This window comes from Populus alba, chromosome 11, assembly GCF_005239225.2.
Source record: "Populus alba chromosome 11, ASM523922v2, whole genome shotgun sequence".
Classification (NCBI taxonomy): Eukaryota; Viridiplantae; Streptophyta; class Magnoliopsida; order Malpighiales; family Salicaceae; genus Populus; species Populus alba.
In genome coordinates this window covers 8558003-8584653 of record NC_133294.1, presented here as the reverse complement: position 1 = coordinate 8584653, position 26651 = coordinate 8558003, and the positions used below count along the sequence as shown (strand labels likewise).

Sequence of the window (26651 nt, the reverse complement as noted above, 5' to 3'; positions counted from 1 at the left end):
CTGCAAAAACTCAGTGGGTTTTGTCACTTTGTTGGGGATGGTGTTGGTATGGCTCTGGGGGATCTACACACACCCCACAGAGCACCTGATCTCCCTGCAAAGTTCAAGTCCATGCTCGTTTCCCGATGGGCAAGATCCAGCATGTCATTTGGCACTTGGCAATCTTTCTTATCAAAGTATGTTCTTTCTACCATACTGTAATAATAATGGGCTTCTTTTGTTATTTCAGTTCGTTTCTAATTAAGATTATTGTTATTATTTGGTCAAATCAAATCCCTTTTTCTTGGTTTCATTGAATTTGACAAGATTAATTGATCATGACCTTTTCACTTGATTTTAATAAAGCGGAGATTTTTCTTGATTTCTAGATGCTAACGTATTAATACTATTGTTATCTCTTAGATGCTCTTGACTGGTCAACTTTGAGATTGCACAGTTGCCCATGTTGGCTTTTCAGCGTTGTGTCTGGTTTTCGATGGATAGGCTTGTTGGGCTAAGCCTTAGGTTTAAACCAATTTTGTATTCAAAAGTGTTCTCCTTTTGGAAATAATAATAATAATTATTAAAAAAAAACCAACTCCAGCGTGTGTGCTGATACTGTGTTTGCAGTTTGAATGTCATTTGAGATGGTGCAAATCCTCCAGAAGCATTTAAGCATTAGTTTTGTTTAGCTTGCTGAAATAAATTTCACTAACTTATATTTTTCTAATGAGATTTCTAGAAGTTTCATGACTATTTTGAAGACTCTTTGCCCTGACTTACATAATTACTTCGAGGCGACTATGATGAAGATACTCGATATCCTGAGACCAAAACGTTAACTATTGGTCAATTCAAGTTAGGACTATGCCATTGGTCATCAGGTTTGATTTCCTTTTTCTCTTTATTTATTTTTCTATCCTTTCTTTTTCCTTAACCAAAATGCATCTGTCTATTTTACTAGCAAACGATCCCTTTTACATTCTTCTCAGCATAACCAGGATCCTCAATCCATTCTAAATTTCTGGCCTTGCATACAGCACTCAAATTAATGACTTCTTTTGTAGCTGTTGTGGTTCATTACAAACATGTAATGTTTTCCATGGTGCAATTTTACTTTACATGTCAGCTAAGACATCTAGTCGCCCAGCCTTATCCTTGTACTCTTTTGCCCTTAATTTTTCGTACTTTCTTCATTAAAATTAATCTGGTTTTTTAAATAGTATTGCTGCTCTCATCATATTCATTAAATTTTTCATTGATTCATTCTTCTATTTCTAGTAGGTTCAAGACTAAAACAAATGTTTTTGCAACTCCCTCCGCCTGTCATTGTTAAGCATTAATTATCTTTTTGGTGTCAGGTGAAACTTCCTTGAGTAGACGTTAAGTGTGATGTATGTCCATTTCCACTAGCTACTGATTCCTCTTGTTTGTTTTATTTTTTCATTTTTATGAAGTGAGAAAGAATAAAGATATAGTGACAAAGATGAGAGGAAGTCCTCCACACTCTTTCTTGTGTTGCTGTAAATCCCACGGACTCGTCGATTTCAGTCATCTTCAGTACAACCTTATTTATTCTTGAGTGGAACATCCACTAGCCTCATGGTTAATGATTTGTATTCTTGAGAAACCATGTGTGCTGGCAAAGGCCATTGCCTTGTGGATTTAAGATAAAGATCTGCTTTTCATGAGTTTCATATGCTGATTTTGTAAAGTTTCATCTTGTAGTTACTAGTTTTGTTTTGGTTTGATGCTATAAAGGTTGTTCCATGGGGAGATTTAGACTCGCTAGCAATGCTCCAGAGGCAGCTGGATGTAGACATACTTGTGACTGGTCATACCCATCAATTCACAGCTTACAAGCATGAGGGGGGTGTTGTTATAAACCCAGGCTCCGCCACTGGTGCCTACAGCAACATTACCTATGATGCGAACCCAAGCTTTGTCCTCATGGACATCGATGGCCTACGTGTTGTGGTGTATGTTTACGAGCTCATTGATGGTGAGGTTAAAGTCGACAAGATTGATTTTAAGAAGACGACTGCCACAACTCATTCTGCTCATTGAATCTGCAGTCACCAGCAGAGCTTCTTCTTCTTCTTCTTCTTCTTTTTTCCTGGCATTGTATTTGGATTCCTAGAAATGAAATGTGAGTGATATGTGATCCACTATTTGTGCATATTTTAGTGGAGGCGGCCTTTGGTTCTTTTATGAGTTATTGACAATGAAGAACCAAGCAGTGAACTAAAACATCAAGAGAATGGTCTCTGAAATTTAGTGGTCTAAAGCATATGACTAATGATTGATTGATAAGAGCTTGGTATTTCAATTTGCAGGAGTGATTATGGTAGCTTCTCGGTCTTCAATTACTTCAACCAAACACCACAAGTTTAACTCTAAGCATGCTCCCTCGCCATCCCAGTTGATTCCATGGCCTCCCTCTCCTCTTCTTGTGCAATTAACAAATTCCATTAATTCGGTCCCCTTTGTTGTCAGGGGAACTTGAGGTTGCCGTTCATGGCTTTGCTCTTGGTAATTCTGGCTTCTTATCAAGGTATGAACCTAATGTAAGTGGCTATCTTTTGTCTTCATATTATCCATGTAATGTGCTTGGCTCTTTAGCAGGTTACAGTCGTTAACGTCAGTAAATAATGACGTGTCTCAGCAGAGGATGCAATATTTTGCTGCTTTACATTTTTGTTCCTACTTTTTTAAAATTATTATTTTGGTCCCTGTATTTTATTTTTCTAACAAATAAGTTCTTAATTGAAGTTATTCTTGGTTCTCATGTTTTACAATAAATACAATTTAGTCCATAGATGATCTTTTTAAACCAAGTCTCTACCAATCAAATCTTAAACTTGGTCAAAATCGTGATAGGATATTATAATAATTCTTCAGTGTATTATTATTATTATTATAACATATTATTAAAAAACAATATATTTATGATGATATTAGAATAAAAATTAAAATCAAAGTAAAAACACTCCAATGACCTGACAATAATAATAAAAATTTATATTTTAATAAGAATTGAAGTGTTTTTACTAAATTGGTTATTTAATGTTTTTGTTAAAATGTGGCTAGTTTTTCTTACTTATACTCATTTTTTCATTTATATAATTTTCTTTATTTTCACTTATATAATTTTCTTTATTTTCACACGCATACCCAAATATTCTGTCATATTTAGAAATTCAATTTTGTTTCGAATGAATTCATTTGTAGTCTAAAACCATTATACTACTAATCCTGGTATTTAAAAAGGAAATTAAGCATATGGTTGAGAAAATAACTTTTTGATCAAATAATATTGGCAATTGTGCAATGTGATGAATATTTTTTTGATAACTTTTATCATAACCCGTTTTTATATCTTTTTTTCCTTCAAAAATCCAAATAAAAAGCAAAAAAAAACAAAAAAACTCAAAAATATATTTTTGGACTCATTCGCACTGTTTTCATGATTTTCAATGTTTATTAAAAAAATATCAAAATTTAAAAATATGTTTTTAATGTGTTTAGTTATAAATGCATCCATTCTAAAACACTTGATAGTTTTTCTCATCAAATTGACATTGATGTTGTTTTCTTTTGAAAAAAAATCAAAATACAAAAACAATAAATAAAATAATATGAAAAAAAGAAAGAGCAAAGATGCAAAGAAGAAAAATGAGCGACCAAAGTCAAATCAAGTTGAGAAGACAATAAAAATTTTGGTCTAGAAATACTAAAGGAATCTTGTAAGTGATGGAGGGTACCATTTGATTAAAAACCGGATAGCCTCTATCTTATTCTCTTCTTCTAAAAATACACCTAAAAACCCTAACTATTTTTTCTTATAAACTGAAGCTTTAACCACCACTTTCCCTTAAAAAAAAATATTACCTTTCATCTTTCATAGACTAACCCTTTATCTCCTGCTGGTTGTCCAACCTTCCCTCACACTTTAGCCCTCACACATACAAGGAAAACCAAAACCTAGTGTCTCTCTTACAATCCTAATAAAAAAACAGACCCCTTGACTTCTTCCTCACACTTGAGACATCCACCTACTGTGTAACATATATCTCTCACCATCACAACCTTATATAGACCACCATACCAATAACAAGACCAAGTAGACCTCCCTCTCTTAAAATGATAGCCCCTCATCGCATAGCTCTAGCCACCTAACAACGCCAACAATAGCTCTTTAACTTTACACTGACAATAAGAAGTAAGGCATCGCCATCGAACCACCATACCAATAACAAACAAAAATATTTAAACTTATTGGAGGAAAAAGAATCAACAAAGAAAGAAAGCCAATAAAGAGAAAGATCAAAACTTCTTTGGGCTTGATCTCTTTTCTCGGGTAGAGGTGCACTTAACCACCTTTTTTGGTGCATAAAAAAGGAAAAAGCATACCCGATCCACCAGGTGACCCCTTCCAACAAGTGGTGGCACGTGGATCCATGTGCTGGTATTGGTGACAACGCATGGATCACACATGTCACCACTATTCCAAAAAGTCTCGTGGTTCAAAAAGCTACTTCACCCAATTTTAACTACTTGGTTCGACTCCCCACATCCCAAAAGGTCTATTCAAAACCTTAGTTTATTTTTTAAGAAACAAAACTAACATGTGTTTTGAATTTGTGTGGATTGTTGATCATTGATGTTTTTTTTTTTTTTTTGATAAAGGATTGCATTGTTTATTTTCATAAAAAAATTCAACATGTTAGTAATTTTAGGAATTATGATGAGATGACTAAATTTAAATACTTGTTGAATGCATTGTGAATCTTGTGATGCCATGGTTATAAATTGAGTTTTTTTTGTGATTTGAAGGTGGATCTTTGAAATTGGTTTTGGGCCAAAGCCTCTTTTTTTTTTTTCGTCATCTCTATAGATCCAACACCCATTTTAGAATTCAACCTAAAATTGTTGACGATAAATGGGCTCCCAAGAGATGTTACCTTGAATATTAAAAAATAATAAAATAATTCTATCTCCAACAAATAAAAAATTGCAATTTAAAAATATTCATTAATATCAAAATCAAGAATATTATTTATGAGTAATATTGGCAATATTGTCTTCAATATTCTTTAATGCCATAGTAAAAAAGAATATTAATACTCACCAGTTTCAAAATTGAGATTAATATTTTTAGTCTAATAGTCACTAACAATAATCATGGATATTAGACCTTTTTCATGTGGTACTTATTAATGGCAGAATTTGAAATATTTTTATTTAAATATTCATTGACGTCAAAGTTAAGAATATTATAGATAGAACATCAATAACATAACACAACAACTTTTAGTAATTTAGAACAATACCAATAGTGTATCCTACCTTAGGTAAGAATATTTTAGGAGTGATAGTATCTTTCCTTTAATGTAACTAGTCTCATGCCATAGAATTTATATTGACTAGCTAAGGTTTCTAGTAACCATAATACTAGATAGTAACTTCTTAAGCAATACATTTCTCCTCTAAGAATATGATGCCATAAAATATGTTCTTTTTCTCATCTTATTAAGGTTGTCATGATGTCGGGTAGCGATAGAATGACAACTTTACTAGGGATTTTTTCTGAGAAATTTTATAAAAACATTGTATAATTATGTGGTTAAATGTCATACATTATTTTTTATCTAAATTTAAATATAAACCTTTTTTTTTTAAGAACCACGAGAACTATACCACAACTTTTTGGAATAGTAGCAGCGCATATGATCCACACGCCATCATTATTAACATGTGGATTCACACACCACCACTTGTTGAAATTGGTAACCTTATAAATTGAGTTGGCCTCTTCTCTTCATATTAGTACTAGTTGTGGGGTGCACCTCCACCTAAGAAAGGAGATTAGCCCCAAAGAAGTTTCAGTCTCTCTCTTCGTGACTTTCTTTCTTCATCCATTATCTCTTCTCCAACAGGTCTAGATGTTGTCATGTGTTGCTAGTATTGTGGTTTAGTGGTGGCATCTTGCTTGCTGTTGTTGGTGACAAGTTGGAGGAGTTATTGTCAGTTTTGTTCGGTTGTTGGAGTTGCATAAAGATAAGCTCCCGTTTTGGAAGAGGAAGGTCTATTTGGTCTTAATATTGGTATAGTGGTTTGTCTCGGCTCATGATAGTGACAAAAATGGGTTGCATGATTGGTGGTTGTAATAGGTTTCTCAGGTGTAAGAAAGAAGCAAAGGGGTCTGTTTCTTTTAGGATTATGAGAGAAAGACCATGTATGGTTAGAAGGTGAACTGAAAATGGTGGCTAAAATAGTGTAAGGGAAGGCCAAAGAGACATTGGGTTTTGGTTTGGCTTGAGTATGTGAGGTCTAAAATCTAATGAAAAATCATATAAAGTGTTGCTACCTAATTTTTTACCCATGTTTTGATAAATTTTCAGAAAAAATCTAAAAATAGAGAAAAACAAAGAAAATCCAAAAACAAATATTTTTTTTAGCACTTTTAGCATCGTCTCAAAAGAATTTAAATTTTCAAAGATCTTGGGAATGCGTTCGACTTTTAACGTGTTAATTTAAAAATCATCGATTTTCCTCATTCAAGGCGATATTGATAAGAAAAATCCAAAAAAATAAGAAAAAATCAAAATTTACAAAAAAAAAGAAGTTGAGGACCAAGTTTGGAGACCTAGCAACATATTTGCCTATAAATAAGAGTTTCCAACACTTGCACATGGAAGGACAATTTTGCACATTGAGGGTAATCATAAACAAACCCTAAACCACAAAAAAAAAAAAAAAAAAAAAAAAACCTAAAAACCCTTAACCCTTACTTCCCTCTCACCCACACCACCGACAGCTTCTAATCTGCCAAAAAGGAACCAAAACCAGCCGCTCAAGCCTCCTTTCCCGTCGGCCAACCCTTCACCAGACCATCCCCGGTCTTCTTCCCCGCTCACAGCCTCCCATGTCACAAAACCAGCAACCTCTCCCCTTCATCTAACCCGAGCAGACCCAGTTTCTCCTCCACCGTAGCTTCAACAGCCCCAGCTCAGCCACACGCCGGACAAAGACTAAAGTCGTCCCCCTTTGCTCTCCCTTTTCACCGGCCGCCTGCTTATCTTCCCCCGATCTCTTTATCTCAACCATTAAAACTTGATTTGAAACCTTTACCATCTGATCTTAAGTAATTATTTTTTAGAGAAAATGAAACTTTTTTTAATAATAATTTCAAGGCTTTTATTGAACTTAAAGAAGTAATCACTAACCTTAATGTTACTAGCTTTACCTAACTTCACAAGATCTTTCACAATTGAATGTAATGCTTTGGGAAAGGGAGTTGGGGCTATTATGATGCAAAAGGGAAGGCATATTGTATACTACAGTAAAGGTTATAAGGGAAGAGAATTGACTTTGTCAACCTGTGAAAAGGAGTTCCTAACCATTGTATTAGCAGTTTAGAAATTACATTCTTACTTATAAGGGCAAGCTTTTAAAATAAAAAATGACCAACATGGTTTAAAAGTATATTCTAGAACAAAAGGCGTAAATCCTTGCACAACAAAAATGGATTTCTAAGCTTCTTGGTTATGATTTGACAGTGGAATATCGATCTAGTAATGAAAATGTGATAGTCAATGCTTTGTCTTAGATATCAAAAAGGGAAGATCAAAAGGGCATATAGGCTATTATTATGTTTATTGTCAATTGGGCTAGGAAACTTAAGGAGAGCTATAATACTAACTTATAGATCCAACAACTACTACAGTTAATGAACAAGGGCAAAGTGGAAAGTCTAAAGTACCAGTTGAAGGATGAAATTTTCTTCTACACAAGGAGAATATACATCAATAAGAAATGTCCCTTTAAGAAGGTTATTTTTCACTACATACATAACAGCTAGTCATTCTAAGTATGAAAAAACCTTATGACGAGCAAGGAATAATTTTTTTGGGTGGGGATTAAAGCTAATGTATAGAGTTACATCATGTAGTGTGATACTTGCTAAAGAAACGAGGTTGAGAACATTAGGCATTCTAGGTTATTACAGCCACTACCTATTCTTGAAAGGCCTTGGTCTTCTATGTCTATGGACTTCATAAAGGGTCTACCTATCTCAAACAGGTATTATGTTATTCTAGTGGTGGTTTACAGATTGTTCAAATATGCATATTTCATAATCATGGTTCATCCCTACACAACAATTCAAGTAACACAAGTATTTGCACAACATGTGTTTCAAGTTACATGGACTACTAGAAAGTATTATCATAAATAGAGATCCTACTCTTACAAGCAGATGGTGACAAGAATTGTTCAAAGTTCAAAAGGTTAAGCTGCACTTATCTACTACCTACCACCCATAGATAAACGGCCAAATTGGACTCACTAGTAAAACTTTATTAGGGTACTTACATTGTTTTGCAGGGGACAATCCTAAAAGTTGGTCTCAATGCCTAGTTATGCTCGAATAGTGGTATAACACCAATTTCCATACTTCTTTAAAAACTATTCATTTTGAAGTCCTAGATGGTTATTCCCCACCATCCTTAATCAATTATGTACCAGGAATTACATTATAATGAGGCAATGAAAAAAACATATCAAGGATCACATGAAGATATTACAAATAGTTAAAAGCAATTTAACTAAGGCATAAGAACAACAAAAGAAAAAGATAAATTCAAAACGCAAGAGCACAGAACGAAAAGAAAGTGACTAGGCTTACCTCAAACTCCATCCATACAACCAATCCAGTATACATTAGAGAAAGAAACTGAAGTTGGCTCATAAGTACTACAACCCACTCAAAGTAATTAAAAGAATCATTCAAGTAGTTTACCATCTCGAGCTTTCATAAGATGCAAGGGTTCATTCCACATTCGATGTCTCCTTATTAAAGAAGAAAATTGAAAAGTATACGACTCCCGAACCTGAACTCCCACTATTTAGGCTAAAAGGTACTCTGCAACCATAACTAATGGAGATCTTGAAGAATCAAGAGAAAAGTGTTAAAAGAAGAGCCAAGAGGGAGTTGTTAACTCAATAGAAAAGGCAAAGTCTAGAGGATGTTATATGGGTAGAAGAACTGGTCTAAAGAACATTTACCCTCTCCTTAAAGGCAAGGTCTTTTGAGGGGGGTGAAGTTGCAACATGTTTGGGGGATTGAAGGTGTTGATTAATTTCATGGCATCATTTCTTCTTGGAAAAACAAAGAATTAGGATTATTTCTGTCTTTAAAAGAAATTTGATCGAGCAAGACAAATAGGTGAACAATCAAGATGCCACGTCGCGTTGATACTAGAACGTGGATGGTTGATGCTTAATGTTATAAACAATGATGCAGATGAAGAAAAGTGGACGGTCACTGTTCAGGGATCCCTGCATGGTAAACACACACGTTGAACTAGATATTTGTGTAGGGGAAAATAACAACGTTTGAACCAGTAAGGAATTCATCTTCAGCAGATTCAATAATCAAGAATAGTCTTTTTAATTCAAATAAAATGTTAACAAGTTCCGTTATAAATAAGGTTAAGAGATAAAAATTCCTTTTTTAGTCTTAGTTATTGCAATCAAGTCCTTGGTTCCTTAATTTCAATTCAATCCATTTCAATAAAAATAACCTCTATTCTTTTCAGAAAGTACAATCTCCCAAATTCCACAATTTTAATAGAAGGTTTGTTATATCACATACCATATAAAGTTTGAAGATTGAAGTTTTTAAAATAATAATAATAAAAAAAAGAAAAAAAGAGCAAGGTGTCCAAGGAATCGGATTTGGACACCACCGACTGGCACAGAATCTCACTTTTCCTCCGAGCAACAACTAAAAATGGTTGGAAAGTGCCTCCTGCAAAGAATTAGATAAAAATGCAAACCAAGTAAGAATATTGTGATTCTGGAGGGTTGCCTTGAACATAAAGCATCCACAACCCCCACCTAAGTTCTCGAACCGCAGGCTTAACAAGCAAAGAACCATAATTCCATTTATAAATAACACATCTTCTGGCACAAAACACTCGTACTTTTTTAGTCTTTTATGCATTGAATCTTTTTGGAGCCCTCGGGAAAATAAGATAAAATAACTCCAAATCCCCTTCGTCCTTCCACAAAGTTCAGTTTACAGCACAAGAATGGCCTCTGAGCAGATGAAACCTGTTGCCTCGCTGCTTTTAGTCTTAAATCTGATCATGTATATCATCGTTTTAGGCATTGGTAGTTGGGCTATGAATAGAGCCATTGATCATGGTTTCATCATCGGTAAATCACCCTCTCCCCTCCTTCACTCTCTCTTTTTTTTCTTCCTGCACTGATAATCATGCACTTCTTGCTATATTGTCTTCTGCTAGCGTGGTCTATGCCCTAATTATGTCACGTACAACTTGATTTCAGGACCTGGGTATGACCTTCCAGCACATTTCTCACCCATTTTCTTCCCGATGGGAAATGCCGCCACTGGGTTCTTCGTGACTTTCTCTTTGATTGCCGGAGTTGTTGGTGTTGCCTCGGCAATTGTTGGTCTTAATCACATTCGCTCTTGGCACAGCGATAGCATGCCATCCGCCGCCTCCGCTGCTGCCATTGCTTGGGCTCTCACTCTTCTAGCCATGGGGTAAGCAGTCATCATCCATCAGCTTTTGCCCTTCCTCTCAGCAACTATTTTAGCAATTAACTATCAAAATAGTTCCATTATTGAGGTAAAAGAAAGTGTTTTTCTCAAGACAGATTAAAAGGCTCTATTTACATTCAAAAAGGAAAAAAAAAAGATATATATGTTTCTTGTTGCCATGTTGGTTACTGACTGGCAAAATTTGCGCAGCTTTGCCAGCAAAGAAATTGAGCTCTCTATCAGGAACGCCCGTCTGGTAAGAATGATAAACAGCTTCATCAGATTTCTTTGACTCCACTACTGCTGTGTTAAATTAATTAGCCAAGATTTTATTTTTACGTATAATCATGCCCAAGAATTTGAACACAAGTAATCATCTCTCTGCAGAGAACCATGGAAGCATTTATGATCATACTTTCTGCTACGCAGCTTCTATACATAGCAGCCATCCATGGCGCCTCATCAAGTAGAAGAACTTGAAAGAATTAATCGCCCCTTTAATTTATGCATGCTTGGTGTGTTTTCAATGTATTTTTTTTTTTAATTTCCCGGCTCTTTGGGGGTGTAAGCAGATTGATGTTTTTCTGTGTGATTTGATTGGATTTTTATGAACAAATAACAAAGGAAATGGTGTACAAAATCATATTACCATTTTACGGTCTCTTGTTGTTTTTCTGCAACTTTATTTATTTTTTTATTTTTGTGGTTCCTGAGGCGCCCTTATCTAGGTATTGATGATTATATATACACACACACACACACACACACACAATGTAAAAAACAAACTTTTATAGTTCTCGCACATACTCGAACTCGATGAATCTCTCTCTACCTACCATGAATAGGCATTCTTTAGACTTCTAATGCTCACTGTAACATGCGAAAAGAAAAGCAAACATATGGCATCCATAGCATATATTCCAGAGGGCACAGTTGATGACATGACTTGAGAAAAGGTAGATTTACTGAAATTTTTTTTAAGGGGAAAAAATAAGATGTACATGAGTCACACAATTCAGCTAGTAATAAAAATACGAGGACAAGAGTCAAGAAAGGAGAGGGGGGAAGAAGAAAAACACTGTTCTCATGCTTGGAATGGTGAGTTTCATATCATCAATCTGGTAAAAAATGAACATCATACAACACCCGGTATACTGACACAATCAAAAATCAACAAGAAAATGAGGCTTAGGTTTGGTAACTAAGCTACCCTCCAATATTGAAACTCAATGTTTGCAAAGTTCATATAATTGTTTTACCTATACAGGTTTTCTGCACTTATTGTTTGGGAAAACTTTCCAAAAGATTATAACTCCTGTTATCTCAAACTACTACAAACCAAATCCTTCTCATACTCCCGGTTCATGACAGCTTCCTCAAGCTCGCACTCGCTTCTGCAACAGATGTATGGTGGGGCAGTATAAATTTATACAGCAAAACATAAAGAATAGACAACAGCCATATGGAAATGTGCAAAAATCATAGTTCTAGAGTGTAGTTGAACCAAGGCCTTGTGCAAAGCACAAAAACCAAACGCCTTCAAACATAGTTCAACCAAAATCAAAATATGAATAGAACAAGAATCCAGTAAAAAGAATCTGTTAAACATTACCGATCTGAAAAGTTTAGAAGGGCAAGCACCTCGTAATTGGTATTTTCAGTTGAGAATCTTTTCAAAATTGCTTCTTTTTTTCATAACTCAAAGAAAGAAAAAGAAGAGGGAAAGGGATAACTCAAAATAACCTGGAATTTGCATTTTCAACAACTCAAAATAATTTTTATAAAAAAATAAAAAATAAAATAATTTGCCCAAAAAAAATCCTCAGATTTTCTACAGCAGGGAATTTATACTATTCCTGAACAATCTGGCACAAATAGGCACTAGCTCCAATTTACCAGCCCCATTAAAACCGACTCATGAAAAAATTAGCTTTATAACGATTCAGATTTCTTGAGAGTTCTGCCATAATGTTGAAAGAGAGGAGTAAAAGTAATGCCTATATGACCAAAAAAGTAATAGGAATCCCTAGATTAGCAAATTTATGAGCTTGCATGTGCTTTACAAAACTGCTAATACCCACAACCAAACAAATTGAAATCGAGGCTCTATGCTTTGCAGTGCATTATTTGAATTTTTAATAAATAAAATATCTACAAAACACATGAAAAATGGGGGCACAACAGGGCATCAAAACAGACCACAACAAAATGGTACCTGAAAGTCACTAGGCATATCTATTTGCAGTATATGTACAAGATCTCGATATCCAATCCAAGTCATTCTGATTTAAATTGAGGCAATACTAACCTGAAATTATCTATTGGTGCCTGTAAAAACATCAAATAAACCACAGCAACTCATCCAAGATGTTCTTTCTGCTACTTGTGGAGCAGAAGCCAGATGAAGCTGAAGACAAATTCAGCAACACAGAGCATATTCAATTGTTAGTGCAACAGATTCAAGAAAAAGAAAGATAGATCAAATCACAATCAAGAAGAAACAAACCTGGTTTTCAGTACTTTCATGAGCATCAGTGTCTTTGTTTTTGTCTGCACCATTACCAGTTTCAGTGGAATGACTGTCTGATGATGCCAATGTTTTCCCTAAATTTCCATATACAGAAGAACCAGCCACATTTGAAGATGCCCCAACATTCTCATCTGAGATGAGAATAACTTTATCTTCATTTTTCTTTGGCACCACAATAGCTGGTGAAACTTCAACAACCTCATTGGATAGAGGCAACAGTCTGTCCTCATTTTCCTCAAAACCAGATTCAACCACTTCCAGAACCTCTGAATTTTCAACTTGAGCACTCTCCATAACATATTTCACTGTCTCAGAAATGGGCACCACAGGATTCACCAAATGAATAGCGGAAGCAGTTTCCAAAACTGAATTATTATCAACTTCCTTGACTGATTTCTCATTTTCAGGGATCTGCTTCACCTCTTCAGGAAAAGAACCAAATTCCTTTTCCTCATCATTGGCTTCCTTTGATTTCTTCTCGAAAACTTGAGACTCGTTACTGGAACTACTACTGCTAGAGCTCCTATCATCTTCATCAGGAGATTCCTTTGGACAATCAACATACTCAATAACATCTTTACTTTCCACATTTTGCTCAGAGTTCACTTCTCTCTCGATTTTAATAGCCCTGTTGTCCTCTGGTTCAACTTTATGGCTTCCTTCTGCATCCCCAGGGACTCCTTCCATGGGCTTGTTCTGGTGGGCAAATGAATTGGCAGGTGATGGGCCTCCTTTCTCAGATTCTCCATTACCCGCATTAAATGGATGCTGGTGATTATGTTGGTCCAGTGATACAGGGGAACCAATCTCACCACCATCACTCTCTCTCTCATTAGGGCTTTTTGGATCACCATTTCCTAAAACCATTGATAAAATCACAAGTTCCAGTCAGAAAATGGTTAAAGAACAGAATTTTAATCAAATTTTAGGACAACAAAACTAACAAAGATACGTTCATTGAATCAATATCATTCTGTGATGAAAAGTAGGAGAGCACTCAATAATGGATTGGATGCATGTTATCAAGCAAAAGAAATCCCATCACTTTCAAGCAACTGATAAGAGATCAACTAACTTTGTTACTCACATCAAACCAAATTTATTAAAACAATCTTAAAACATGCGCCAAACAGAATGGCATGATAATTAAGTGAGAGGCAAACATTTCAACTATATCCCAATAATGTTCAAGAGAAACAAGGAACATCGACAAATGTAAATTGAGTTGATATGCTAAACTTAACCAAATTTCAAGGGAGTTAAACATGGAACGGCCTGTAAGTTAGTTAAACCATCACAATCAAAATCTCTAAGGAAATTCTTAAGCCTAAAACCTCGGGAAAAAAATAAACCACCACCACACAATTCCCATCAGATCAAGAAAAACATGAAACATAAACAAATGCATCTAATCCACATGCCCTAAAAATAAAATAACCACCAAGAATCCAATCAAAGAGAAGCTAAAAGAAGGACATGAAAAGGATACCCATTAACCAGATTGGCAAAAACACCAAAATCAGTAGGTGAAAAAAACCTAAAAAAACTCGATCAACAAATGATGTCAAAGACACCCATTAACCCAAAATCCACAAAAACACCAAAACTACAAAATCAAAGTGCCATTAGAAAGTACCCATCACTACAAAATTGCACAGAGAAATACACCAATCCAATCAAACGCAATCAAAACAAGACTTATCAACACGAACCCATTTCTCAAATTCAAATAGCTTATCAAACAAATATTTAAAAAAAGGCCAGTAAGTGAGTGTATGATTGAGTGACAGAGTGGCAAGTGATGGGTAGTTGTACTCAAAAAGTGAAAACCCTCTAAACATCTTTTTTCTCTTTTCTCTTTTCTCTTTTCTTTTAAAAAAAATAAGAAACAACCTTGAGGATTGTTGCTGCTGATTGAAGAGCTGTCGCTGACCTCCTTTTCCCTCTTTTTCCTGGCAGCTTTCCTCTTCTTAGCACCTGATGGCATGATTGATTTTAGCTTTAGCCCTTAATTACTCAAAAATCTATTTCTTGTGGGGCTGTCAAACCCGGAAAAAAGAAAAAAGAAAAAAGAAAAAGGAAGATGCATAGATCGTGGGCTGTCTCTCTGTAGCCTCTCTCGCTCTAGGCTTTGTATGTACAGTACAAACTGTAAAGCACCAAAAATAGCACTTGGTACAGGTAAGGTCTGACAGGTATGGGTTGTGAGGTAGAGGCTCTTGAAGAAGATCTATTTATTTGTGATTTTTAGATTTTTTAAAAATAGAAAATCTTCATTTAAAGCGTCATAAGTGGAAGTTTGTGCGTGTTTTTTTTTTAGATTCTGTGTTCTTCAATCTCCCTCTGTCTATGCGTTTCTTTTATTCTTTTTGCTTTGCTTTGTCTTGATTTGGCAATTTTTCTCTCTTTTCTTTTAAAAAAAGAAAAAGAAAATTCTTGCACAGTAACATGAACCCTTCTTTTCCTAGATTTCGAGCCAAATAATTCAAAATCTTGTGGAAATTATATCATTAGTGATAATACATAAAAAAAATAAAAAAAAGAGAGTTTTTAGTTCAGTTGTCGAGTCAAGGCTTAATCAAAGGTCACAAGCTCAGATAAGTTGATGCCTAACAATTCCTCCAACACCGCAGTTAGAGGTGGGCAAAAAAACCAATAAACCGATTAAACCGAGAAAATCGAAAAAAAATAACCGAAAAAACTAAACCGAAAAAAAAACCGAATTAACCGATTAAAAAATCATAAAAAAATTCTGGTTCGGTTCGGTTTCGGTTTCTAAAATCTAAAATCGATTGAACCGAACCGAACCGGTTCAACCAACCACCACTTAAAAAAAAAGACAAGTATAAATACCATGCTTTCTAACCCTAGAATGACATTAACCCATCAATTGCCGCCCCCATTCCCCTCACTTCTCTGCATCTCTCTCATTTTACTTTCACTTTCACTTTCACTTTCACTTTAATTACTCTTTGGTTGGCCCCCCTCCCCTCCCTTCCCTTCTCTGCATCTCTCTCTTTACTCTCTGGCTGGTGAAAAATCAAAGCGCTCTACTGAGACACGGAGTGATGAAGAAGATTACTCTGCCCTTGAAGATGATTTCAAGAGAAACAAACTCCCTTGCAGCACCGAAAAGATTAAGGTATTGCTTCCTTTATGTTTCTTTTAAAGTAGGACGATCTGCTCTGGTTTCTGTGATTATGTTTTCTGGGTCTAATATTCGGGTCTTAGGTTTTTTGCGTGATTTGCAAGGTTGGGTTTTGTCTGGATCATCTCCATCAACGCTATGTGCAGTTGTAGACAATGATTTAGCTGTGGAAGCATGAATGGATCTTTACCTCTAGCAACTTGGGATCTACTGTATGAGGTTGCAGGAGAAGTATAGAGAACTATTGGGTTTGAACCGGTTTGAAAAGAAAAAAAACTGAACCGAACCGAACCGAAATTAATAGGTTTGAACTGGTTTTCGGTTCGGTTCGGTTCACAAAATTAAAAAAAAATAATTCGGTTTGGTTGTTTATTTTGGTTCAAAACCGGACCGAACCGGAAATGCTTAGCCCTAACCGCAAATAATTCGAGGCCTAATCAAATCTTGTAAACCTTGGTCTTTGTCTAATCCACCACTTAATTAATTAATTCCCATATTTATTTTTAAATAAAAAATAATTATATGTAAGAGAATAAAATTCATAACACATCAAAAATAAAAATAAAAAAGAGAATTTATCTATAATTTATTTATTCTATTTATAATTATTTTTTTAAAATAAATCCAGAAAATAACTAGTATGATAACATTAAGTTTCATAAAATTTACAAGGAATGAAAAACAATCCTATTATTAATTAATTACTAAACATAGATTTTAATTTTAAATTACTAACAAATAAGGGAGCAAATTAACATGTTAGCTTATCATTAATTTAGACATATTCGATTAATTTCTATCTTCAGATGGAACCTTGAGGACACGTTGGCTTCTTCTGGTTCCTTGTGTTTGGTGGGCAGCATTAGGAAAAAACATATGTACATTAACTACAATATTTTTTGTTCTCACCCTTAAAACTTTTTATTTTCAACCACAGCCTTATTTGACCAAATTAATAATCTATTTGGTCAATTTTGTAAGAGAAAGATAAAATTCAATGACAAAAAAAATAAACCTCAAGTCTAATCTCGAATTCAAGTGACAAAGTTATGTTTAGTCCATCTACTTCTTCTTTTCTGCTTCTATAGTCTCTTTAGTTTTTGTTATTTTAATTGTAAATATTTATTTTTGTTAGTATATTATTAAATAAAAATAGTCTAAAAAAAACCAAAAATTATTGAATCCAGTAGAGTCTGTGACTCAAGTTGCGAGTTTGACATGTTAATTGGATTGACCCGTGTCATCTTAGTATTAAAGAAAAAAAGATGGTGTCTCAAAATTTTTGTAGTCAAATCAAGTTTCGCTAGTCATTCGGCCTATCTTTGAATTCATTAAGTCAACTAGATCACATCATATCAATCTTTACATAATTTGATTTAAAACTCAAATCATGCAAAGAGTTAGGTTAGAGAATTTTTAGATTGACCAACTTGACTGGATTTAATGATATTATCAAAAAATTCCATGTGACCAGGCCTAAGCATTGTTTTATTCTTTATTTTTAATACACCCTTATCTAAATTATAATAATGTTGTTTTTATATAATTCACACTTACTTGAAGGATAATGATCTTATGTTGTCTAAAATCCAATACTTTAGTAAAACATTTTCAAAGAAAGAAAGAAAGAATGGTGTGTTAATTAGACAAAAGAATTATGTATATCCTTATTTTAAATTATCCAGTAAGTGTTTTAAGGTTATCAATTCTGTTTCGGTAGGTATTTTGTTTCTTTAATTGGATGGAATGTTTCGGTTTCGGGATAATCTTTTTAAGTATGTTTTTCAAGGTTGTCAATTCCATTTTGACAGGTATTTTGTTTTTTCAAATTATATATATGTGTGTGTGATTCAACAAAAAATAATTCAAATTCAATATAAATTAATCATAAAGTATGCAATACAAACATAATATCAAATAAATATAATTTAAAATATTTCTAAATAATTATTATTAAATAAGTTTTAACTTAAAGTAATTCAACTTAAACAAAATACCAAAATATTATGAAAGTAAAAATATATTAACACAAAACAAACATAAATCAAACATCATTTCCATCATTAATATAGAAATAAGGATTTTGATTTTGTGGTGGTATGTAGGGAAAGTCATTAACTAAACATTCCAATAATTGATCATTTCCACTAAGCTCATTCTCGTTATCAAAACATATCTCTTTCATCTGTAAAGTTAAAGTAGACAAAGGTGCTTCAATACTCTTCCAACCTATATCTTCCATAAGAAAGCTAGATTCTTCACAAATCCATTCATTCAATAGATCAATGTTATTAAGGCTAATAAGATCTAAAACACTCATTATTTTGCTCAAATTCCTATAAAATATAAACATGAAAAAAACAACATGAATATAAATGATAAATCTATCATTTTAAAAAAATAAATATCATTACTAATGAAAATAGTAATGAATAAGAGTTTTTTTTATACTTGGGTGGTTTAATTAATCAAATTGAACGGGTTCAATTTGATTTCAATGGCTTTTTAAGTTTAGAACGGAATATGTGAAATGAAACCAAAAGATTTCGATCGAAATTTATCCGGAAAATCCGCAACCGATTAAGATTTAAAATGAGATGAAAATTATTTTGTTTTGTTTCGTTTTTTTTAAATTGTTATTAAATGTTTTGATCATTTTGGACGAAACGAAACATAATTGACAACTTTGATGTGTTTTAATTGTTTTTGATTCTTAATAAATAAATGACATGAGAAAAAATGTTAGGATTTTATTTTGTTAAAATTAAAGATGTTTATAAAAAATAAAGAAGAAAGACTTACATTAGTAAACTAGTTTGTTATAATGAAATTTATTGGCATATTTAATTTTTAATCTACTTTATTAAATTACTTTTTTATTTTTTTATATTCAAAATATTTTTAACCTAAACTGTAGTTAAGCACGGGCCAATTATCCGAGTGCTCTCTAGTCTCTACTTGACAAGAAGAGACGGACGGAAAGTTTGATCCAAAGTGCACGTCAATTTTGGATGTTTCAAGCTAAATAAATTTTTAAAAATTAGAGATTATGTAATTTGTAGGACTATGAGTACTAATATATTATTCTTAGTAAACTACAAGGACTAAATTTATAATTGACTAAAAAACTACATGAAACAATGTCAAATACCAAAAAAAGAAAAAAAGAAAGGAAAAAGAAAAAGAAAAACAGGGAGAGAGGGGGGGAGCACAGTACCGAAGCAGCTTCCAGCTAGAGACAGACTGACAGAGAGAGTGATAGAGATTCTTAGTTTACTCAGATCTGAAGTTTTTGTAATTAATCGAAATCCAAAGAAAAACCCTTTCTTATCAGTATCCAAAGAGTAAACCAAAATGGACGCATTGAGGAAACAAGCCAGCAAGTTGAGAGAACAAGTTGCCAAGCAACAACAGGTAAACATTTTTTCTATCTATCAATCAGTCTTTCCCTTTTGTTTTCAACCTCCGATTTTCTTAACATGATACTTCCTGATTGCTCGTTTGTTTACAAAATGTGGACAATGAAATCAATGGAACATTTGTTGGATTTGTTTTGGTTTTTGCTCTTCCGGGTCTTCACTAAACAGTTTAAACTAATCAGATTTGGCTTAAATTGTTTATTGGGGTATGCTTGTTAATGGGATTTGAGAGTGGTGCATCTATTTTTCATGGAGTAAACTGTTGGGTTCAATTATTTGCTAACAACTTTGGCATTCTTGGTGGTGTTGATGAAGAGGGTTCATATCCTTCTAAATTTTGTGATTAGGGAAAATGATTGAAGTTGGAAATGCCAAATTTACAGAAACGGCGAATGGCGAATCCTTTTCTTGTTTCTGAAATTTTTTTCCCTTTGATATGTCGGTTCATTTTGTGTTTACAAAAATTCCATATTGCAGACTAGAGAGTTGAAGTTTTCAAATGTACCAACCTCATAAAGAGGAAGCAAATGTAGTTAGCAAGCTTTGTACTTCGGACTCCAAACATTTCTTGATTTTGCCACTTAATCTCTGTGCACTAGAGCTGTTAAAATTTTTAAACCACATAAATGATTTGTTTATTGAAAGACGGACTGATGTTACTGGATCACATCTGTTTATTTGTTTTATTTAGGGTGGATTAGTTTTGCAATAGACAATTCGTTCTTAGCAGAGACATGCTGTGTAGTGCAAATAGTTATGCTTTAAGATGCTGGAAGACCTGGTCCTCATGTGAAGTTGTCATCTAGAATGATGTGGAGCATCGTACCCTTTCATTTTAAGAATATTTTTCTTCCTTAACTGCTAGCTTCTTTTATGACCTCCAAGCTGGCTTCTTTTTCCCTTTTGGTGTTAATAGTAGAAGAATAGTATTAGAAAGAAAGGAAACTATAACTACATCTTGGAGAATAAGCCATTGCCCATCAACAAAAGAAAGAAGAAATAAACCTTGAGACAGAAGAGAGCTCCAATATCCATGAATATCAGTTAGGTAAAGACCAAGAAGCCCTCTAAGTATTGCACCATAAAGAACTGCAGAAAGAAGAGAAGTAACACTGTCCTATTACACAGAAGTTGTCTCGAAGACGAGGTGAAATGCCCTTGGAGACTCTAGCACGTCCAATATATTAAATATGTGGAAGATAGCGCATATCCATAATATCTTGCTGTCCACTCCCAGAAACCCACAGAGGATAGACAATGTGATTCACCCATCAGAGGGAAGCATTCTGAGTCAAACTTCATTACCTTACCCATTCTTTATATCTTGCCTCCCTTATAGTTCTTATGCATGAGGTGTGAACACATAGTATTTCTTTCTCTATCTGGTGAAATCAATGTGAGAGTATATATTTGCTCAATACTGAAATCGCTCGCAGGACTCAGAGAAAGACTAGCTGCACCTTCTCTCCATCCTCAGAAGGAAAGTAGAATCCCAGGAACAATGGTACATCTGAAATAGGTTATGATGAGAGAGGGGGTGAGTGATGGATAGCTTTCATTGAAGATACTGGTTCTACAAACTCCAATGCAAATCCTTAACCCCTCCCCTCCTAACCCTCCTCCATGAGGGCTATCTAATCAGCTCTAATCTGAAGCTGGTTGGGATCTGCATTCAGCATATAAATTTATAAATGATGATAAACACATTCTTGCAGATTCACATTTATAAACTTTATATATTTTATAATGTTCTGTGTTAGAATGTGTTCATTGTATTAAGAAACCTCAACCTGAACAACTTTGATCCTCTTCATGTAATCTTTAGAAAATATACTTGGTCAACACCTTCTAATGTTTTTTTTTTCTTTTTATATTTTGATTTTAGGCTGTCATAAAGCAGTTCAGCGGTACTGGTTATGAAAGCTCAGATGTTATGGTTATTGATGAAGTTGAGATGCACAGACATCAGCAACTAGAGAAGATGTACTCATTGACTCGTGCAGGGAAGGTGGGACGTTTCACCTTCTTGAGATGAAAATTAATATTAATTCTCTTCTTGTTATCTTTCATGAAACAGCAACTGATACTGCTCGTGGTTGACTAGTTCACATACTTCAATAACGTGCTATACTCTTTGAGAGAAGTAATTATATTGTTAATAAAATTAACATGTTTAGGGAAGTGCTTATCCTTTGATCAAGTGAGGCTGTGGATGATGAAAGGATGATCCTAGATTTCAGTAGGTGACAATGCTATATAAGTTTATGCATATGATAGCAAGGAATTCGAAACTTAAACGTTCTTTCTAAACATTTCCATCTGACTAAACCAGGAATCTGATAGGACCACACGTCTTTGTCATTTGTGACATGACCTGTCTTTTTGGTACAATCAGATTCCTGGTTAAGTATAAGAAATCTGTCAGCCATTTCTTTTTATATGCGCATTGCCAATATCAATAACTTCAATTCTTGTTTATAGCTTTTGAATGTCTAATACTAGAGTGCTTATAAAAAAAGGTCTTATACCAAAGTTCATTCTCTTTATTATCTGTCACTATGTCCAATTTCTTCACTTAGATTTATTTATGAAAATAAATTTGCATGCTTGAGCTTTCAAAGTTACTTGCTTCCATGTTACATGGTGAAATCTGATTCTTCTTGCAGTCAAGCTGCTTTAGTGTGTACGTAGTCTCATATATGTGGTAACTGAGCTTTACAGCAAGGGGAAATTAGTATGCTATATAAAATAGAGCCTGGGTGGAAGTTTTTGTAAATGCGAAACTAATTTGTGTAACTGTTTGAGCTCTTTTTTTTGGTTGGTCATGCCTTCTTGAATTGACACGTGTGCAATGCTTGTTTAGTAATTTCATTTTATTACTAGTTTTTGTGAAATTTAATGCCCAGTGACACAATTCATTTATGATAAATTAGTACATCTTATGTCACTTTATTTTATAATCAGTGAGGTTTGGAAGGGACAGTCCCGGTATTAAGGTGAAGCAAGGCACTGAGTTGACGATTGTATTTTCAAGAAAACTTTATTGGAAAAATGGGGCTTTGGTTTATATACACATAGTTGCATATTGATATACATGTTAATTTATTGTTGCCCTTAGTTCACTAGCTTTGGGAGTTCTCATGACTATGAAAGCATCAAATATGCTTTAATCACTATTTTCTTATTCTTGCAAATGTCTTCTATTTAAATTGTTCTTACTAACATGTATGATACCTTTTGTTTCAGGATTTTCAGAAGGATATCGTTAAAGCAGCAGAATCCTTTACGGCCATAGGGTACAAACATATTGAAGCAGGTGAAAGTCAATCGATACTATGTCCATCCACTTTCTATTAATATTGAGGAATATAAAAGGGGATTGAATGAACTTGATGTTGGGTTCCTATATGTTTATTTATTTTAAATACTATTGTGATATATAGGGCCTTTGTGCTTATGTTTATCTAAACAAACTTTATGGTAGTTAGGAACCAAGTTGTCAGAGGATTGCTGCAGATATGGAACTGAGAACATCAATGAGAACATACTGGCTAAGGCTGCAGCTATATATGGTGATGCTCATAAACATGTGGAACAGGAGCATGAAGACTTGAATCGCCAGTTATTTTCACAGGTTAATTTTTTTTCCCTGTACATATGGAATCAATTTTGATATTTTATGCTGTCAATGCAGGAACATTTAATTATTGTTTCATAGTGGCTATGCTTCAGACATTTTGGAACTCCCAAATATGTTTTAACAAGTCATAGTTCTATGGGTTATTGTTTTTGTTTGTGTTGTTGAGGTAAATGATAGCCATGTGTCTTTACCTTGCTGAAAGCTCTGCATCATGGATATCTTGCAGAGGATTATACTTTTGGACATCTTTTGCTAGTCAGATTAGTATTCTTTCAGAGTTGAAAGTTCAAGCATTTCCATGTTGCATTGAGAAAGGAAAAATTGAAGAACTGTAGATATAAATAACCAGAACTGATGATAACCACAAAAATAAGATTTGAGTTGTTGATTATCAAAGGCCAATTATATTGCCACAATTATTCATGAATTGACTAAGAGATGAACATTATTCTTTGATTTCGTTTCATCCTTCCAGATTTTAGATCCCTTGAGAGCAATGATTACTGATTCTCCTTTGGAAGATGCACGCCATCTTGCTCAACGATATAGTCGGATGAGACAAGAAGCAGAAACACAGGTAATTGGAACTGCACTCAACTGCATTATTGTTACGTAGTATTGTATAATCATCATGCTTCAACCATCACTTTATGTTGCATACTCTTGGTATTTGCTATAAGCTCATCATTCATAATTTTGTATTGACCATTTAAAGCACTCAGGCTGCAGAGGTTTCCAGAAGACAAGCACGAGTACGGGAATCACCAATTCCTGAAAATATTGCAAAGCTGCATGCAGCAGAAGCAAAGATGCAAGAAATAAAGGCAAATATGGCAGTTCTTGGTAAAGAAGCAGCGGCTGCATTGGCTGCCGTTGAAGCACAACAGCACAGATTGACTTTCCAACAGCTTGTTGCCATGGTGTGTGTAATTTTTCAGGACAGTATTTTGTAGTTTGAAGCTTAAAAACTTTTGATTTTTATATTTATGATTTGCTTACATTATTGAAGGTTGAAGGAGAAAAAAATCATCATCTGAGAATTGCTGCTATTCTTAGTGAGGTTGAAGCTGAGGTCAGTTCTATGTTCATTTTTTTCATGAATAAACTTTTGATGATATGAGCAATGCAACTTACAGTCTGAACTTGTGTCAGATGGTCTCAGAGAAACAGCAAAAAGAGTCTGCCCTTCCAGTGATTCTGCTTCCTGTTATTCCATCAGAGAACGGTTCAGAGAAAAATACATTCTTTCTGGCTGAAGTAAGCATTCTATATTAGACACTGAAACTTTACAGGGCGGGGTTGCAAGTCTCTTCAGAAAGAAATATGTTGTTTTACTTTATTCTGATATTAGCATGCTATGCTTCACATAAGTTTCAAGCTGATGCTGATGCCTCAATCAAGTAGCATTGAAGGAGCTTGGAATTGACTCTTTAGATTTCTTGTAAACAGCTCACCAGCTTAAAGATCATCATGCAGAATTTACGAAGAGACAAGATGGTGTGATTGAATGGAATAGCAAACAATGGCATATTGATCTCCACATTTATCCATGAGTGGTTATTGGGGAGAAAAGTGTGCAAACCAGAACCGTTCTCTGATTTCTTTTGAAACCTACTGTTTCTTTGGATATTTTTCCTGTCATGTTGATGAAAAGCTGTTGGCCTTTTGGGCCCAGTGCTGCTAGTCAGGTCACTGCCATTATTATTTCCTGTGCATAGGGGTTAACAAGTGAGATTCTTCAAATCCTCCCTGATGCCTCTCCAAATGCCCGCATAAAATGTTGAGACTTAATTTCAAGGGATACTTGGTATTTGGGAGACCTAACCTTTTTGCTGTTGACTCCTGTTTGCAAATTGTACATGGCCAGTTCTGCCTTTCAAGCATAGGAGCTCAATCAAAAAGACTTAATGTGGGAACAAGTCCTTAACCTTTTTTCATGCATAGAGTTTGTCTTATCAAGAGGAGAAAGATTATCAACTTTGTATGAAATGACAGTGAAAAAGGAAATGAAATTAAACTGGAGTTAATTGTTGAAAACATGGAATTCTATGTATGGTTCCAGCTGAAAATTCGCATCACACTTTATTCTTTATGCAAAGTAGATATACCAATTAATTTAGTTACTGTTGCATGCATTCTTCATCAATTATACCGTGTTTAGATGGATCATAAGTTGTGAAATTTTGGTTACATCTTGCAGGCAACACATCTTTTCATTGCCGAAACGGAGAAGGAGCTGAGCTTGGCAGTGGGTGACTGCATTGTTGTGAGAAAGGTTATCTGGCTTTTCCTTCTTACTGTTGCAATTGCATTTAGAAGCATCCTTTTAACAGACAGATTACCCATGTGAATTTAGGAGTTCCCAACTTCAATTGTGCTTGGAGAATAGAAAAGAACAGACATGTTGCACTATTCAATTTTTTAGGGACACAAGCCTTGCCTTACTTGCATCTAGTCTCTGAAAGACTCATAACATTCTCACTGAAGGGAGACACTCATCCAAAGACTAACCTGTTTTATCTAGCAGCTCCCAGAAATGATTAAATTCTTCATAAGAGTAACGGGAGACCATGAGATCCATTCAGATTCTTTATGATTATGTTTCATGGAATGAATGTGTTGGATCCATATCATATGCAACTTGAGTGTTTTGTTTCCGTTATTTGACCTCTTTATAGATTATTCTATTTTACCTTAGTGTACAATCAATCATGTCAAGGAACGCATCTCCCTTTGTGGTTAGGCCTGTATGTTTCGGTTCCAGTTAACGTAGAATAAGATAAATTGTAAATCTCATTTCTCTACCTTTATTTGCTCCTACATTATTTCTAAGATATGAATTTCCAGGTGAGTCCAACTGGGTGGTCAGAAGGAGAATGTAAAGGTAAAGCTGGGTGGTTTCCATCAGCATATGTGGAGAAGCGCCAGAGGATTCCCACCAGTTTGGCCGCTCAAGCTTACTAAGTCTCAACTGTGCTTTGTGGTTTGTTGTTTGTTCCTCCAAATTCTAGAATTGCTGCTCATCGTCAACAAGGAGATGTCAAGGGGGAAGAAGAAAAGGAACCCTCCAATTCTTGTGCTATATCAAGGCAAAGTACTTTCGATTGTATATTCTCTCACTGAATCTTGGAAAACAAACGTATTTGAATTATTAAACTATTCTTGTCACAGAAGCAACATAATAGTGCTCATCAATCGCTCCAAATAAAAGGCTGTACCATTAGGTGTTTATTGTTATAGCTGTTGAGGTTTGAAAAAAAACCGCGTTTAGGAACGCGGTTGAAACCGTGTTCCCTCAAATTCATTTTTTTTTTGTAATTTTTTTTTTTTATGCTTTTAGATCGTTTTAACATGCCTATTTC

The 26651-nt window shown here is 34.4% G+C and overlaps 3 protein-coding genes and 1 long non-coding RNA gene across 6 annotated transcripts; 3 read left to right on the top strand and 1 right to left on the bottom strand.

Moving 5' to 3' along the window:
- Positions 1-1481: 1481 nt before the first annotated feature.
- LOC118054832 (uncharacterized) lies at positions 1482-2419 on the top strand. Its single transcript, XR_012171150.1, has 3 exons — positions 1482-1502; positions 1741-2128; positions 2316-2419. It is a non-coding gene; the product is annotated as an uncharacterized lncRNA (long non-coding RNA).
- A 7484-nt stretch (positions 2420-9903) lies between these two features.
- Positions 9904-15441, bottom strand: LOC118054772 (uncharacterized). 3 transcript variants are annotated; one of them, XM_035066458.2, is made up of 4 exons: positions 14976-15441; positions 13059-13939; positions 12861-12959; positions 9904-10805 (listed from the first exon to the last, which is right to left on the bottom strand). In XM_035066458.2, exons 1-3 carry the CDS (start codon positions 15067-15069, stop codon positions 12867-12869), a joined length of 1068 nt encoding a protein of 355 aa, XP_034922349.1. In that variant the 5' UTR covers positions 15070-15441; the 3' UTR covers positions 9904-10805; positions 12861-12866. The 3 variants fall into 3 exon arrangements, with proteins under 3 accessions (XP_034922349.1, XP_034922347.1, XP_034922350.1); XM_035066456.2 differs by lacking the exon at positions 9904-10805 and adding an exon at positions 11640-11946 and having other exon boundaries at positions 14976-15439; XM_035066459.2 differs by lacking the exons at positions 9904-10805; positions 14976-15441 and adding exons at positions 11640-11946; positions 14719-14934.
- LOC118054773 (membrane protein PM19L) lies at positions 10067-11213 on the top strand. The gene is made up of 4 exons (XM_035066460.2): positions 10067-10203; positions 10336-10555; positions 10763-10808; positions 10940-11213. Exons 1-4 carry the CDS (start codon positions 10077-10079, stop codon positions 11030-11032), a joined length of 486 nt encoding a protein of 161 aa, XP_034922351.1. The 5' UTR covers positions 10067-10076; the 3' UTR covers positions 11033-11213.
- A 3953-nt stretch (positions 15442-19394) lies between the features above and the next one.
- On the top strand, positions 19395-26528 carry LOC118054810 (SH3 domain-containing protein 3). The gene is made up of 10 exons (XM_035066530.2): positions 19395-19644; positions 21535-21657; positions 22896-22965; positions 23138-23283; positions 23765-23866; positions 24012-24209; positions 24299-24361; positions 24442-24546; positions 25490-25564; positions 26137-26528. The coding sequence occupies exons 1-10, from the start codon at positions 19585-19587 to the stop codon at positions 26251-26253; spliced, it is 1059 nt and encodes a 352-aa protein (XP_034922421.1). The 5' UTR covers positions 19395-19584; the 3' UTR covers positions 26254-26528.
- The last annotated feature ends 123 nt before the right edge of the window (positions 26529-26651 follow it).